This window comes from Drosophila melanogaster, chromosome X, assembly GCF_000001215.4.
Source record: "Drosophila melanogaster chromosome X".
Lineage (NCBI taxonomy): Eukaryota > Metazoa > Arthropoda > Insecta > Diptera > Drosophilidae > Drosophila > Drosophila melanogaster.
Genome location: NC_004354.4, coordinates 11948845 through 11962126, shown reverse-complemented (window position 1 = coordinate 11962126; position 13282 = coordinate 11948845). Strand labels below are relative to the sequence as shown.

Below are 13282 nucleotides of genomic sequence, written 5' to 3'. Positions count from 1 at the left end.
ATCTGAATTCGATCGCGTTGTAGAACTTCTTCAAGGACCCGTGGAACATATTCGATTTAATCACCGTTTTGGGCAGTATTGTGGATGCACTTTGGATGGAATTCGGGGTAATTATCAGTTGTTTGTCACCACACAACTCAGAGCATACATATTATTGTTGTGTTCGATTTCTGTGCCGTTTTGCAAGACAAGAAACAATGTAATGCCAAACCTAATAACAAATGTATCTAGCTTCATTATTTTGCCAAGATACAAGTCAACACTTGAACTTTGACACAAGCACACCTTACCGAGAACACTCAATTAAGAAAGAAGAATATATCTAAAATAAGTATCTACATATATGATGATTACCCTGATGCGTATGTGCATATGTATCTCGGGTGTATCTTTAAGTCTATATAATTTCGTAACCAACGTTAGGCTCTCATGCACACGAATGTTGTTTTGCAAAAAAAAAAATATATATATTTTATTCGAAACATTCAGAGAATCAGGGATAAAGATTTGAAAAATGCCTGCTTCAGTTAGCATCTTTCAAGAGTCATTAGCTTTTGGATCTGGCTCTTGAAAACAATTTCAACGATTTGCTTTTAACAGGGGGAATCAGCTAAGTTCGTCCGATTTTGCGGACTTTGAAACCATATATCTAATACACTTTTTTGCGGGCCTTTACCATTTAGCATTAAGTCGTATTTTTTATCCAGCGCAACAGTCAGGATTTGGCACTATGCACAGATGGCAAGGACAGTACAGTTTACACCCACTTTTTTAACATATTTTATCAATTATCCTTTTACATTCAAACACCTATACCTTGTGTTAATTTTAATTATGATATCGAAAACACACAATCAGTATAATCAAATCAAACAACAACGAAACAAAACATCACAAATTACAGAAATTAATAATCATATATCTTTTTTGATTTCCTTTTCCATATTTATTTATGTACGAATACCAAAAACCAAATGTGGTTTCAAAATCGGGAAAACCCAATCCGAATCAATCCAAAAATATGTTTCGATGAATGCAAATAATAAAAAAAAAAAAAAATTACATAAAATATATAATAATCACTCACGCAATGATATATATAACTATATATCCACACAATAATGACAACAATCCAAAAAAAACCCACGCACACATCTCAAAAAATGTGTAATTTCATATATATAACTCACGCAAATCTCCACATCTATACACTGGTGTACAATTATCATATATATATAATGTAATTTATATATGCGAACGCCACGTTCTATATGTCCTTTGCAATTGGCCACATCGGGAATGAATTGAAATCGAATTCAATCAACGTTCAAACAATAATAACTTCAACACAAACAACTACAACAACAACAACAAAAACAAATACAACCAATAACAACAATACCATCTATGTAATTACAAATACCAAATGCAATGAATGTGCAACAAACTCTATATATGTCTCTCTCGATCACCAAAATCCACCACCAACCACTGTACCACTGATCCACTGATCCACCGTTCCACTGACCCACTACCACAATCACCAATGCCACCAAATCACGAATTTGTATATGAAAAAAAAAAATCAAAATATTTATATATCAACTCACTGAACCAATCAAATTCAACCGATTATTATATGCAAAATGTGAACAAAAATCAAATGAAATCAATCAAAATCTGAAATGGAATCCCAATCGAATCGAATCAATCAACATATCGAATTAATCGACCAAATTAATCAAACAATCGATCAACAATGTCGATTACAAATGATCAATCATCTGAACAAATCGAATCAAATCCAATCCCATGCATGTGTATGTGTATGTCCTGCTACTGTGTCTGTTAATCAACCGCGTGCACGCACATATACACATGCATAATCGCATCCTTGCACGTGCACACACACACATATGTGACCGGTTTCCGGTGCCCGGTGTCCGTGTATGTGTGAACGTGACTATATCTCTATATATCATCATCAACAACAACTACATCCGAACATCGATTACAACATGTACAACCAAACGACACAACCTGCAGCACGATGTAAGTACGAAACACTGTCTACACTGATTTTGCATTTATCCAAAAAGTTTTCAATGTGTATTTTCAATACCAATCGATGAACTTAGATTCTTAAAACGCTTAAAACGCTAAGTAATGGCCTTCCACCTTAAGAAAAGCTTATTAATTACGATCCTCTAACTCTATTAACTTCTCTATCATTTTCTTTGTGCCTAAGAACATCTATCTAGTTTCATTTTAGTTCTTATCACATCAATTATTAACTCACCGACCATTAGCTCAATTTTTCCGTACGACACTATATATACTTATTTAACTTAGTTAATCCATCTTGCTTAAATTTCCTATTTTCGTTTTCGTTTCCAATTTGGCATTCCGATTTTCTGTTGCATAGCACACTACATTGCGATTTGTACTTGCTACTGTGTCTTTCTGTCTGTCACTATATCTATCTGTATTTTATGGTTACCCTATAAACTGTCTTTTCTGTCTCCTGTAAAAAGTTGCTTATATAGGCTTATATAGTCAAGCGTAAGATAATGGTGGAATGTACAGCGAAAGGGTGACCCATGCATATGTATATGTATTAACAAATCCTTGGGAGTTTGAAGCTCAAGTTAAAGTCCTGCAAAATTAGCTTTCATCAATAATTCACAAACTTAAATCGTAGGCTTCGATTAAGCATACTAAATAAAAAGGTCGACAATTTTATATATTTTAACTGCTTTATCTTAACGATCCAATGGTTGCTCTTATTTTGAAAGAAAATATAAAACAAATTGCTTTCAAATGATTATAGTTAGTATATATTCATAAATGATTTGAATAAAAAAGAGCAAGAGATCATGAGCAACTAAAGGATTCGATAACATTATAATCTGCTTCACGCTCTTGAGCTTATCAATAACCAATTACAGTTGTAAGTTAGTTATAACTGACTCTTAATTTTAGTAAGACCTTTTGCTGAGAACCAATGGTGTTGATCTTTAAGTGCCTACAGTATGCATACGCATTATGCAACTTTTGTTCGAATTTTGATCCACTTGCTTCCGTTTGGTTAACAGTGCACATGGACTTCTTTGGTTTAATCGATATTGCAACATTCACGACATTCGTCACCACCAATCCAGAACACACAACCCAAAACTCGTTGCGCTCACTCATACTATCAATCATGCACACTTAAAATATACGCAAACCCTCTGTTAACCTGAGAATATCCGATATTGAATAATGCTTCGAGAAACTATTCGATATATAAAACGATATATAACCAAATCCTGATCAAAATCAGCATCATTGCCATCATTATCACATCGAACTTGTGCATCGGATGAGGTATTTTCTGAGCTGCCCAACAGTCGATCAGTAACTGTAAGTAGTCGCATTCGAAGTCAGCGAGTAAATTGCATTGAGGCCAACCAAAGAGGTACTTACATAAAAAAAAAAAAACAGCAAAAAGGCTCAGACTGGATTAACTTTTAACATATAGTACGTCTATTGAATTCTGTTGATCTTGAACCAATCGTAAACTCTTGACTCTTCAAAAGCATGATTTCAAATACTACTGTCTGGTCTTTAGTTTTTTTTTTTGATTGATTGAGAAAATCCCAGCCCATTTTCCGCCTGCTCCTGCTAGTTTTCTCTCTGGGTAATTTTTTTTTTCGCAGGCTCAGCCAGTAGTTTCTCTCTATCATAAGTCACAGGATGGCTTCCCAGATATGCTTACTCCTTCCGCCTCCAAACGAAAAGAAAGTAAACTAATGCCCCCCCAAGAAAACAATTCTATTTATTACCGCCACATTCAATTTTGCTATGCTCACATCTTTCACCACCATGACTGCAACTTTTTAGTAGGGGTTTGGATTAGCTTTCGTTACATCTCCTGCATGTTCCACTCACATTTTGCACCTTCAGATACACATTCTGGTATTAACCATTAACTCGAGTCACTCACACAAATTTGCGGTTTTGATCGTTCAATCTCACTCGGAGTTTTTCTATCCAATAAGTTTTTGGCTTCCGCTTACTAAACACACGCAAATCCAATTCTTTTAACTGCTTAAGAAGTTTCCAATGCTGAAATGTGTGGTTATAGTTGCTTGCATTGGTTGTTCCACCACAGATCCAGCGAGTCCTTACAAAAGTCAAGTCCTGGGTAAGAGAGGTATCAAAAAATTAAAAAAAAAAAACAAACGAATGCTATTATCCATTTGCGAGGTAACTTTCGGTTTTCGTAACTAATTTCATCTATCAATCTTCCACTCTCTCTCTCTTTTCCGTTTTCAATTCATTTTTAATAAATACAATTCTGTGCTCGAATATAACAGCCCTTTGTAGAAGTGAATATAAAACAAATGCCTAGCATAGCTAAGCCGATCTGCGTGAATAGAAATATATCAAATTTTAGACCTTTGCTGAGCTGTAATTTCCCCAACCAAATGAATTAGAAAACAATCGAGACACTAGAACCAATGACATACATAATTTACACACAACAACATAGAAAACTTTCTGCTTACTGATATTGATCTTGAACTATCTTTGTATACCTGCTAGAAACTGCAGAAAACTTGTCCTACTAATTTTCAACTCTACTTTATTTGTTTTCTGTATTTTTCAAAAAAAAAAAAAACCAAAAAAAACGAATCGAAACGAAATGAAAAAAATCACAAAAACTGTGTTAAAACGATTACGAAAATCAACAAATTGAACGCCGCCCAACGAATTTCGTTTGACCTGTGATTGATCGATCGTCAAACGTCTGAGTATATATTAACTGCACTGAAAAAAAAAACGAAACCCAAAAAAAAAATCGATACCAATTGAATGCAAAAAACTATCATAAACATTTCCCTGTTGTTATTCGTCTTGTAAATTGCAACGATCTGAACTACAAATCTGAATAATCTGATTGCAATCGATTGCAAACTGCTGAATGATAAATTCAACAACACCAACCACTACTACTACTACAACTAACAACAACAACTACAACAACTAATGATTGAACAATTGCCTGAGTCGTCCAAAAAAAAAAATATACATATATATATATATATTCGAATATATATACGAATCGTTTCTTGTGCTGTTTATGAGTTGTGTGCACATTGATTTGTCTCAAAACAAATCCAAAAATTTCAATTGAAAATGGTTTCTGACTAACAGGATGTAAGTAAACAAATCTATCCTAACAAGCTTTCTACTTTCAAAACTAACCAAAACTCCAACATCAACGATGACAAACAATACAATATGATACAAAACCACAACACAACAACACTATACAAAATTCTTTTGTCTTATTAGCAAATTTAGCTAAACTTAACTTCAATCAGAATGTTTGCCACGAATTGTAATTTCCATTTTGAACTTAAATTCTTTATATACGAGTAGATCACATCGATGAATCATCTGTAGATTCAAGTTCAACTTTCTTTTATTCGTTCGACCACTCTCTACGTTATTACTCTTAGCTAGTTAATCATAACCATTATATATATTTACATATATATATATAAATGAGCGAGTATAGTCAGGGTTGTGATCATGAATATATATATACTTGTGTGTACTTACCCGCATCCCTAATATTCGATATTTTTGGGTTAGATTAGTCCATTCAAGTTAACTTTTAAGTGCGTCGTCCCAAGTTTCCCAAGACTCACATCTTCGCCAGGAACAACAGCGTGGAATTATTCTTCATTCAATCTGTCCTCAATCTTTGTCTATATCTAAATCTGTATCCCGCATAACCCGCAGAGCTATTCCAACTACTATATAGCCGAGTGCAGAATCCCAGGTAGTGATATAGCCTCTCTGCTTAGCTTTCATGCCATTCTATATCCCGTGTATATATATAACTCTCGATCGAGGCATTGGATACGTACACTGCGACGTTAGAATCTCTTTCATTTTTTTGATCACATACTCCACACCAATGTTTTTGCAACAGGCAACGAGGACACTGTAGTGTCACCACTTGCTACTCAAACATCTAATATCCTTCATCCGCTCTAGACTCCGTAGTCTCTATATACACAATCTCTAACTTTAAGTATATGCAAACTCATTAGTTAAGTACTCACACTAAATTCACATCCGTAACGGGATTGGCAATAGGGTAATCCCGAAATTGGCCTAAATTGATCCGAAAGAGATTGCGCCTTAGTCTAATAATGTTAATAACTTTCAACTTTAATCTTTTTCGAATAACAATTCATCGCGTTTTCAGGACTACCCAGTTATCAATGCCGTTCGGTATTGAATTCAATTTTGTTTGTTTCAGTGTACATACGCAATATTAATATAACCACCAATAGTATATATATATATGAATATATATATATAATTCCATGTTCTACACAGTGTCGAGTCGAATGTGATTTATCAATGCAGATTCCACGGTGAGGCGGTATGCGTCCTTAAATCAGCGGTTGATGTGGCGGTTACATTTTAACTGCCACTTAATGCCACATTCACATCGCGCATGATCGGACGCATACCGGGTTAAATTGCAACTCTGGTTTGCATCCGCCCATGCGACGATTTCAACAGCTGATGCGTAAAATATTTTGGCCAAAGCTCCGTCGATTTCGACCATACAGTTTTACAAAAAAAAAAGAAAAAAAAAAATACCCAACATGTACAAGCAACTAGTACTGCAACGTTCACTTTCTTCACAAATCGAGAATTTCATTGTACATAACTTACCTAACTGTTGTACTGTCCAATTGGTTTTTCGCCAGCCTAGGCCCATTTCAAATTCAATTTACGTACACGTATGTAGAACACGCCTCGCATGTTCCACTTTTACCTTGGGACGATTAGATTAGACGAAAATAAAAAAAATACAATTTTGAAAATACAAAAAATATTAAGTACCCACGCACAAACATCGCTTTTCCAAATTGCTTCCTTAGACGAACAAACTAATAAATAATATGTGTAATTTTTTCTACTCCGTACAGTTTGTTAATTAGTATTTGGCAGATGCCCACGCACAAATCACTATGTTTTTTGGGTGATAATCTAAACACAAAACACTGAATCAGAACGACACTAACACAGATACGCACAAAATACTAATTAAATAGATTACTTTTCTTTTTGCTGATCAACTTTTTGCGAAAACAAAAAAAATATCAGAATTTGTATATTACAATTTTGCTGTACAAATGATTTAAAAGAAAAGTTTTTGTTTAGCATTTGGCCTCTATATAGACATACTATCCGTAAATTCAAATTGGATTGTCTTTGCTTTAAATTCATTTCTGTTCCTTATGCGATAGAGCAAACAACTAACTAAAATAGCTTCAATTATTTACTTTAAGTGTAACGTACAACTAACCAAAAAAACAAAAAACTACTACTGCCACTTCTATGTATGTAACTCTCTACCTATTACTTACTACTTACTAAACCATACTACTACTGCACCTCACCAACTACAACCTACTCTAACTAACAACCTACTGCTACTAACGGAACGAGCTACTAACTACCTACTAACTACTAACTACTACCTACCACCTACTGCTTACTACTACCAATCGATAGCTTAGATTGAAATGCATCGAATCACGTAGATCGATGGCGACGCCTTCTAGATCCTTGAGTTCCTTGAGTTTCCCGAGTTCCCTGGATTCCGTGAGCCGAGCTCATTGAATTCGCACCGTAATGATGGGAACTTGAAACCAATCTAATGCCATTTTCCTTATCCGTTCTGTTTTCTCTCTCTCTCTCGTTTTTTTTTTATTTGTTTGTTTATTTCTCTTCGACTCTCTTCCTTTGGCCAATAATATTTTACAGTCGAACTCAATCAACGTCGGCTTCCTGCGTTTATTTCGAGCGGCGCGACTTATCAAATTACTTCGTCAAGGATACACGATTCGAATTCTTCTATGGACATTTGTGCAATCCTTTAAGGCACTTCCCTATGTCTGTTTGCTAATAGCAATGCTATTTTTCATATACGCCATTATCGGCATGCAGGTAAGTCAAAACCGGAAATCCTGATTTCCGAAAACGATTAACGATAAACACTGGTGGACTTTGTTTTTTTTTTTTTAGCTAGGGTTAATTAGGCTATCTCCACTGTCAAATGCTTTTTGGGGTTGAATATTCGGGTGATCTGCAAATAAATATCACGTAGAATAAGAAAACTAGTTATTTCTTGTTTGGTTTTGCATTAGTAACTTTTCGAAATAGTCCTCTAGATTAGAAGAAAAACGAGGATATTGGTTTCGTTTGAAGCAAATAATACAAATACATGAATGTTGGACCCATTTAATGCCTATCCATATTCAATTATAATGTTTACATCAAACCAAAAGGTTTTCGGCAACATTAGATATGATCCGGACACGCAACTCAACCGCCACAATAACTTCCAGTCGTTCTCCGGTGGAATCATGCTGCTCTTTCGGTAAACGAGAACTGTAACCTAGTTAGCAAATAGTAACTCAATAGCGATTACCCAAAACGATAAAGGCACCACAGTCACCTAATATACTCTACTCAACATCTAAACGTAGTCATATGTCGAGTCATTATTCGAAATAATCCAACGATTGTCGTGGATTCGGTCGGTGTAATTATACTAGAGGGCATCCATCCGCTGTGGTTGTGCTCAACTTTCCATAATCTATAATACCAAATTATAATCATCAATCCATAGTCTGTTCGAATAAAAAAAAAAAATAAAAAAAAACGAAAAATCCTAAAAGCTTATGCATATTCGCTATAAATCGTGGATACAGTGTATGCGTTTGAAAGTTGTTTGATCCGTATTGTTTGCAGTTGCAGTTGAGATTTGTGACTTTGAATCGAGCTACATATTCGTATGCTATTGGTAGCTTTGATTTTTATACCTTTCCATTATCCCGAACTCGTTTCTATCACTAATCGAATGTGAATGTAGCTTTTCCATAGCACATTTTATTTTAATGTTGTACATAGATGCGCTAGTTAATGAAGTTATTTTCCCTTTAATATTTGTGTGTTTGCAAAGATGCCAGTAATGCATCGAAAAAAAGCTGAAAATTTTCCCAATTTCCCAAATCGAATCGAGTTAGCATTAAAAAATCGATTAAGATTCAAAATATTGTAACATTGTAACAGTGATATATTTTTAAATTGTTTAGTAGATATGCTTCAATCAAAGATGCTCAGATTTGGTCAATTGTATCTTTGGCGTAAAAATTTGTTATTGTAAAAAACATGCAGCTTAAAAGGAGAAACGTCTAAAGTAAATTAACTAAACTCGTTAATAGTATATATGCCAAATGCATTTGAAGGTTTAAAGAATTGCTTTTCTTTGTGGAAAATCATTATTGTTTGCATTAATCATCATTTGGCTTTAGTTTTTGTGGGTTCAGTAAATAGTACACTTATACGCATAATTTATAAATTCGGTTAAAAAAGCTTTTTAATAACCAAAAAGCTGAATTTATTTACTGGATTCGTGAGCTGCTGAGTAAATGAAATAAGCGTTTCCCGTTCCAATGTTGATTGTCATAGAGTTTTAGCCATGCAACTCAATTCCCAAACTATCCAATCAAACACACCTACACATCCACATCGACCTTGCAAATCGGGAAAAGTGGGCACACATTGTAGTCCTGATCGTCCTGAATCACTCACACATGGATTCGCCGTTAAATTTTTTTTTTTTTTTTTTGGTCAGGATTCGCGGGTTTTGCATTGGTAGTTGAGGCAGCATTATGGAGAATATTAAATACTATTAAGGTGGAGACGAATCAAAATCTGTGTAATGTGTATAACGAATATAACTTAACCATTTCAGTTACTAAACAAAAATGAACCAATAATCAATGCATTCTTTACCGATATCTGAATCGTGAATAGGTGTTCGGGAATATCAAACTAGGTACGGTGGAAAATTCCATTACTAGACACAACAACTTCCAATCATTTATTCAAGGCGTCATGTTGCTATTCAGGTACGTAACTCCTAGATCTCTCTTCAGTCATTTGTTATAACCCAACAAAAAGTTTCGACTCTCAGTAATTAAGTTAATAGTTAATACATATAATACAAGTTAGCATAATTTAACTTTACCACTACTATCCACTATATGTTCGCCATTGATAGATACTCGTTTCAGTCGCGATCTAATATATCCTATAACTAAATAGTAGCGATAGGATACTCCAAGAGGTGGTTAGCACCTTGAAAGTGAAAAACCCTAGCAACAACGATATGTGTGAGTTAGATACTTAGAAATTTCGTAGCCTAAAATGGGATATATTCGTCTAATAGAGATCTTCAAATCCTAGCTTATTCTCGGATGCTCCCAAAATATTTTCAAACTACTAATAGCCTAGCTCATTTAACACGAAGTCGTGTATAGAAAAAATCTAGATTTTAGAACGACTCTCTTAGCATATACTTACATATGTAACCCTTATTGGTTTCTAGTACGATGAATTGTAACTTTTTCGAGGTTCTCCATGCTGATCGCGGAGTAAATCGGATTTGTGACAGCCATATAAACGGTGGTAAATCCATAACTACAATATAAAAACCACTCAGATATCGAACCAATTTCATTACATACATTCGTTTTGCGTAAAACAACAATTCAAGTTCTTTGATACCTGTGTAAGTAGATTGAGTTCTAGAGTTGTGACACTGAATCAACAAAACTGGAATTATACGTATACATATATGTATGTAATATCAATGTATTTACAAACCTGTAGAGCTATACATATATTATTCAAAAATTACTAAATTTGAGCGCAGCTTGATTTTTCAAAGTTTGCACTTTTCGTTATTGCAGTTAATCAGTTGAGATTTAAATGAAAGTTCAATAGTTTTACAGTATTGCTGGTAATTTACGTTATAGCTACTTATATAAACATACATACATATATATAGCTGTTATATACTTGTATGTCGCAAAACGATTTTTGACGCCCATCCCAACTTACAATTTTCTATATCTACATAACTATATCGATAGCAAAAGTTAATAGAACTCTCGATTGAAATATGTCTGTATGAAATTCATATCATCATAATCCATTGTACCAGCTACACATCTAACTAATTAACACCATAACTTTAGGTATGAAAAGACTGTAGGAATAAAAGTATTAATTCCCATTGGCATAAATATCCGTTTGTCCGGAATATCCGCTTACTGCCAAGCATAAGTAATTTTAAACCGTAGCTTAGTCTGTATGTAAATCAATCGTTATAGTGTAAACTGAGATAAAAAAAAAAAAACTAATCCTATCAATTCTGAACATATAACCAAAGTCAGAATTTACAAAATCATACCAATTCCAAATTGTTTTCGTTTTTAAATATTACTCAACACGGCCTAACTTTAGAGCATATATATATATATTTAATGTGTAATTGAGAATTTGTAAGCTTAATAATAATTTAATGGTAATTTATGAGAAAGCCATATATTTCAGGGTAATTAAACAAGCTGCATAACTGCGACAGTATGTATCTCGTACTATGCAATCCTTGCAATCCCTGAGATATATGTATAGCAATATGTGTCCATCGCTCGTAGATAGATAGGCTAGATAGATAGATAGATAGATAGCTAGCCTTGAAGAGAGTGCATATGTATACCTCGTAATCATACAATATATAGAGTAAGCTTTATACCTATAACATCGTATCATACCCCCGCTGTCCCCCCCCCCCCCCATCCGTATGTATATACACTTGAACAACCTGGCGCTTTCGAGTGCCCAGGTATCTGTAAATACCTAGATGTTGGTCAGTAGTTGCGAACCGACCCATATTATATAAACCATCAAGTGCATTTTCGTACCGACCAATCAATCAATCAATCGCACATGTAGAACCGTAAGTTTGGGACCGATTTAGACGCTATAATTAACCATATTGTATATTGTTGTATATGTAACTGAACGACAAACAGGTGTGCAACTGGCGAGGCCTGGCCCAACATAATGCTGGCATGTTTGAAGGGCAAGGCCTGCGACGATGACGCCGAGAAGGCACCTGGGGAGTACTGCGGATCCACACTGGCCTACGCCTACTTCGTATCGTTTATATTCTTCTGCTCCTTCCTGATGCTCAATCTGTTCGTCGCCGTCATCATGGATAATTTCGATTATCTCACCAGGGACTCCAGCATATTGGGTGCCCATCACTTAGACGAATTTGTGCGCATATGGGCGGAATATGATCCAAATGCGACGTAATTATCTGTTTAATATAATCACCAACACCACATGCCACATGCCACATGCCACATGCCACATGCCACATGCCATTTCCCCCACCAAACACTCCAAAATTAGATTTTATGTTCTTATCCTATGATTTCACTTTGATTTCCCTCGATTTCTGTCATTCGAGCAGGAGAAATTTAAGCCAATCTCGGCTGTCTTTCTATATTAAACGATTATTATTTGGTCGTATTTGATTCATACTCGTTGGTTGACATCGCTCCCGAGCGGCTTTGTGCACAAGTTGAGCTTAAGTCCTTAAGATCTAACAAATCGGAAAATGCCAAAGGATTGGGGGTAAAATGCAATGCCGTGTACTTAATTTTTCTTTACTTTTTTCCTCGCATGAAATAAACCAGAGTCTGAGATTCAAATTATGTCCGATATAACCCGATTTAAACGATTATCTACACTGTTAATGCCCGGTATTCACATTTCACGAATAGCAAGTTGAAATGTGAGTGCTGGGTGAATCATAGTCCGTACACACTCGACTATAGATATGATCTTTGTTTCGGAACAAGTTCCCCGAGTTAAGGTACACTAACCAACTAAGCAACTAACTTTTGTTGTGTTCCCCGGATAACTAGTGGAAAAATACACTACACGGAAATGTACGACATGCTGAAGAACATGGATCCACCGTTGGGTTTTGGCAACAAGTGTCCCAACCGACTGGCATACAAGAAACTGATTAGAATGAATATGCCATTGGACGATGAATTGAGAGTTCAGTTCACGACAACGTTATTCGCTTTGATTCGTGAGAATCTCAGCATCAAAATGAGAGCGCGTATGTATTTCTACTGATAGTCAATGTATAATTACATAGCATGTATCACTTCGATTATTATATAGTAGTATATCAATTTTAAAGAAACAAAATGGCATGTTTAGAATTTATAGATTTTACCTCAAAACACAGCACTTCTGTTGTGTAATTTGGGTTTATGTTCTTAATGGTATCAATATAATGTTCTATACTAATCATATTCATCTA

The 13282-nt window shown here is 34.9% G+C and overlaps 1 protein-coding gene across 18 annotated transcripts in view; it reads left to right on the top strand.

Moving 5' to 3' along the window:
• Nucleotides 1–13282, top strand: part of cac (cacophony) — a 53808-nt gene that overhangs the window by 22961 nt on the left and 17565 nt on the right. For 8 of the 18 annotated variants that reach the window (NM_001258709.2, NM_206696.6, NM_001370017.1 and 5 more), the window contains 5 exons: nucleotides 24–107; nucleotides 7846–8028; nucleotides 9904–9998; nucleotides 11970–12251; nucleotides 12873–13075. In NM_001258709.2, the coding sequence (NP_001245638.1) occupies nucleotides 24–107; nucleotides 7846–8028; nucleotides 9904–9998; nucleotides 11970–12251; nucleotides 12873–13075 (847 nt within the window). Of the gene's footprint in view, nucleotides 1–23; nucleotides 108–2046; nucleotides 2053–5202; nucleotides 5206–7845; nucleotides 8029–8369; nucleotides 8462–9903; nucleotides 9999–11969; nucleotides 12252–12872; nucleotides 13076–13282 lie in introns of all 18 variants that reach the window. The other 10 variants (NM_001014733.5, NM_001258708.2, NM_001258707.2 and 7 more) reach the window with 4 other exon arrangements.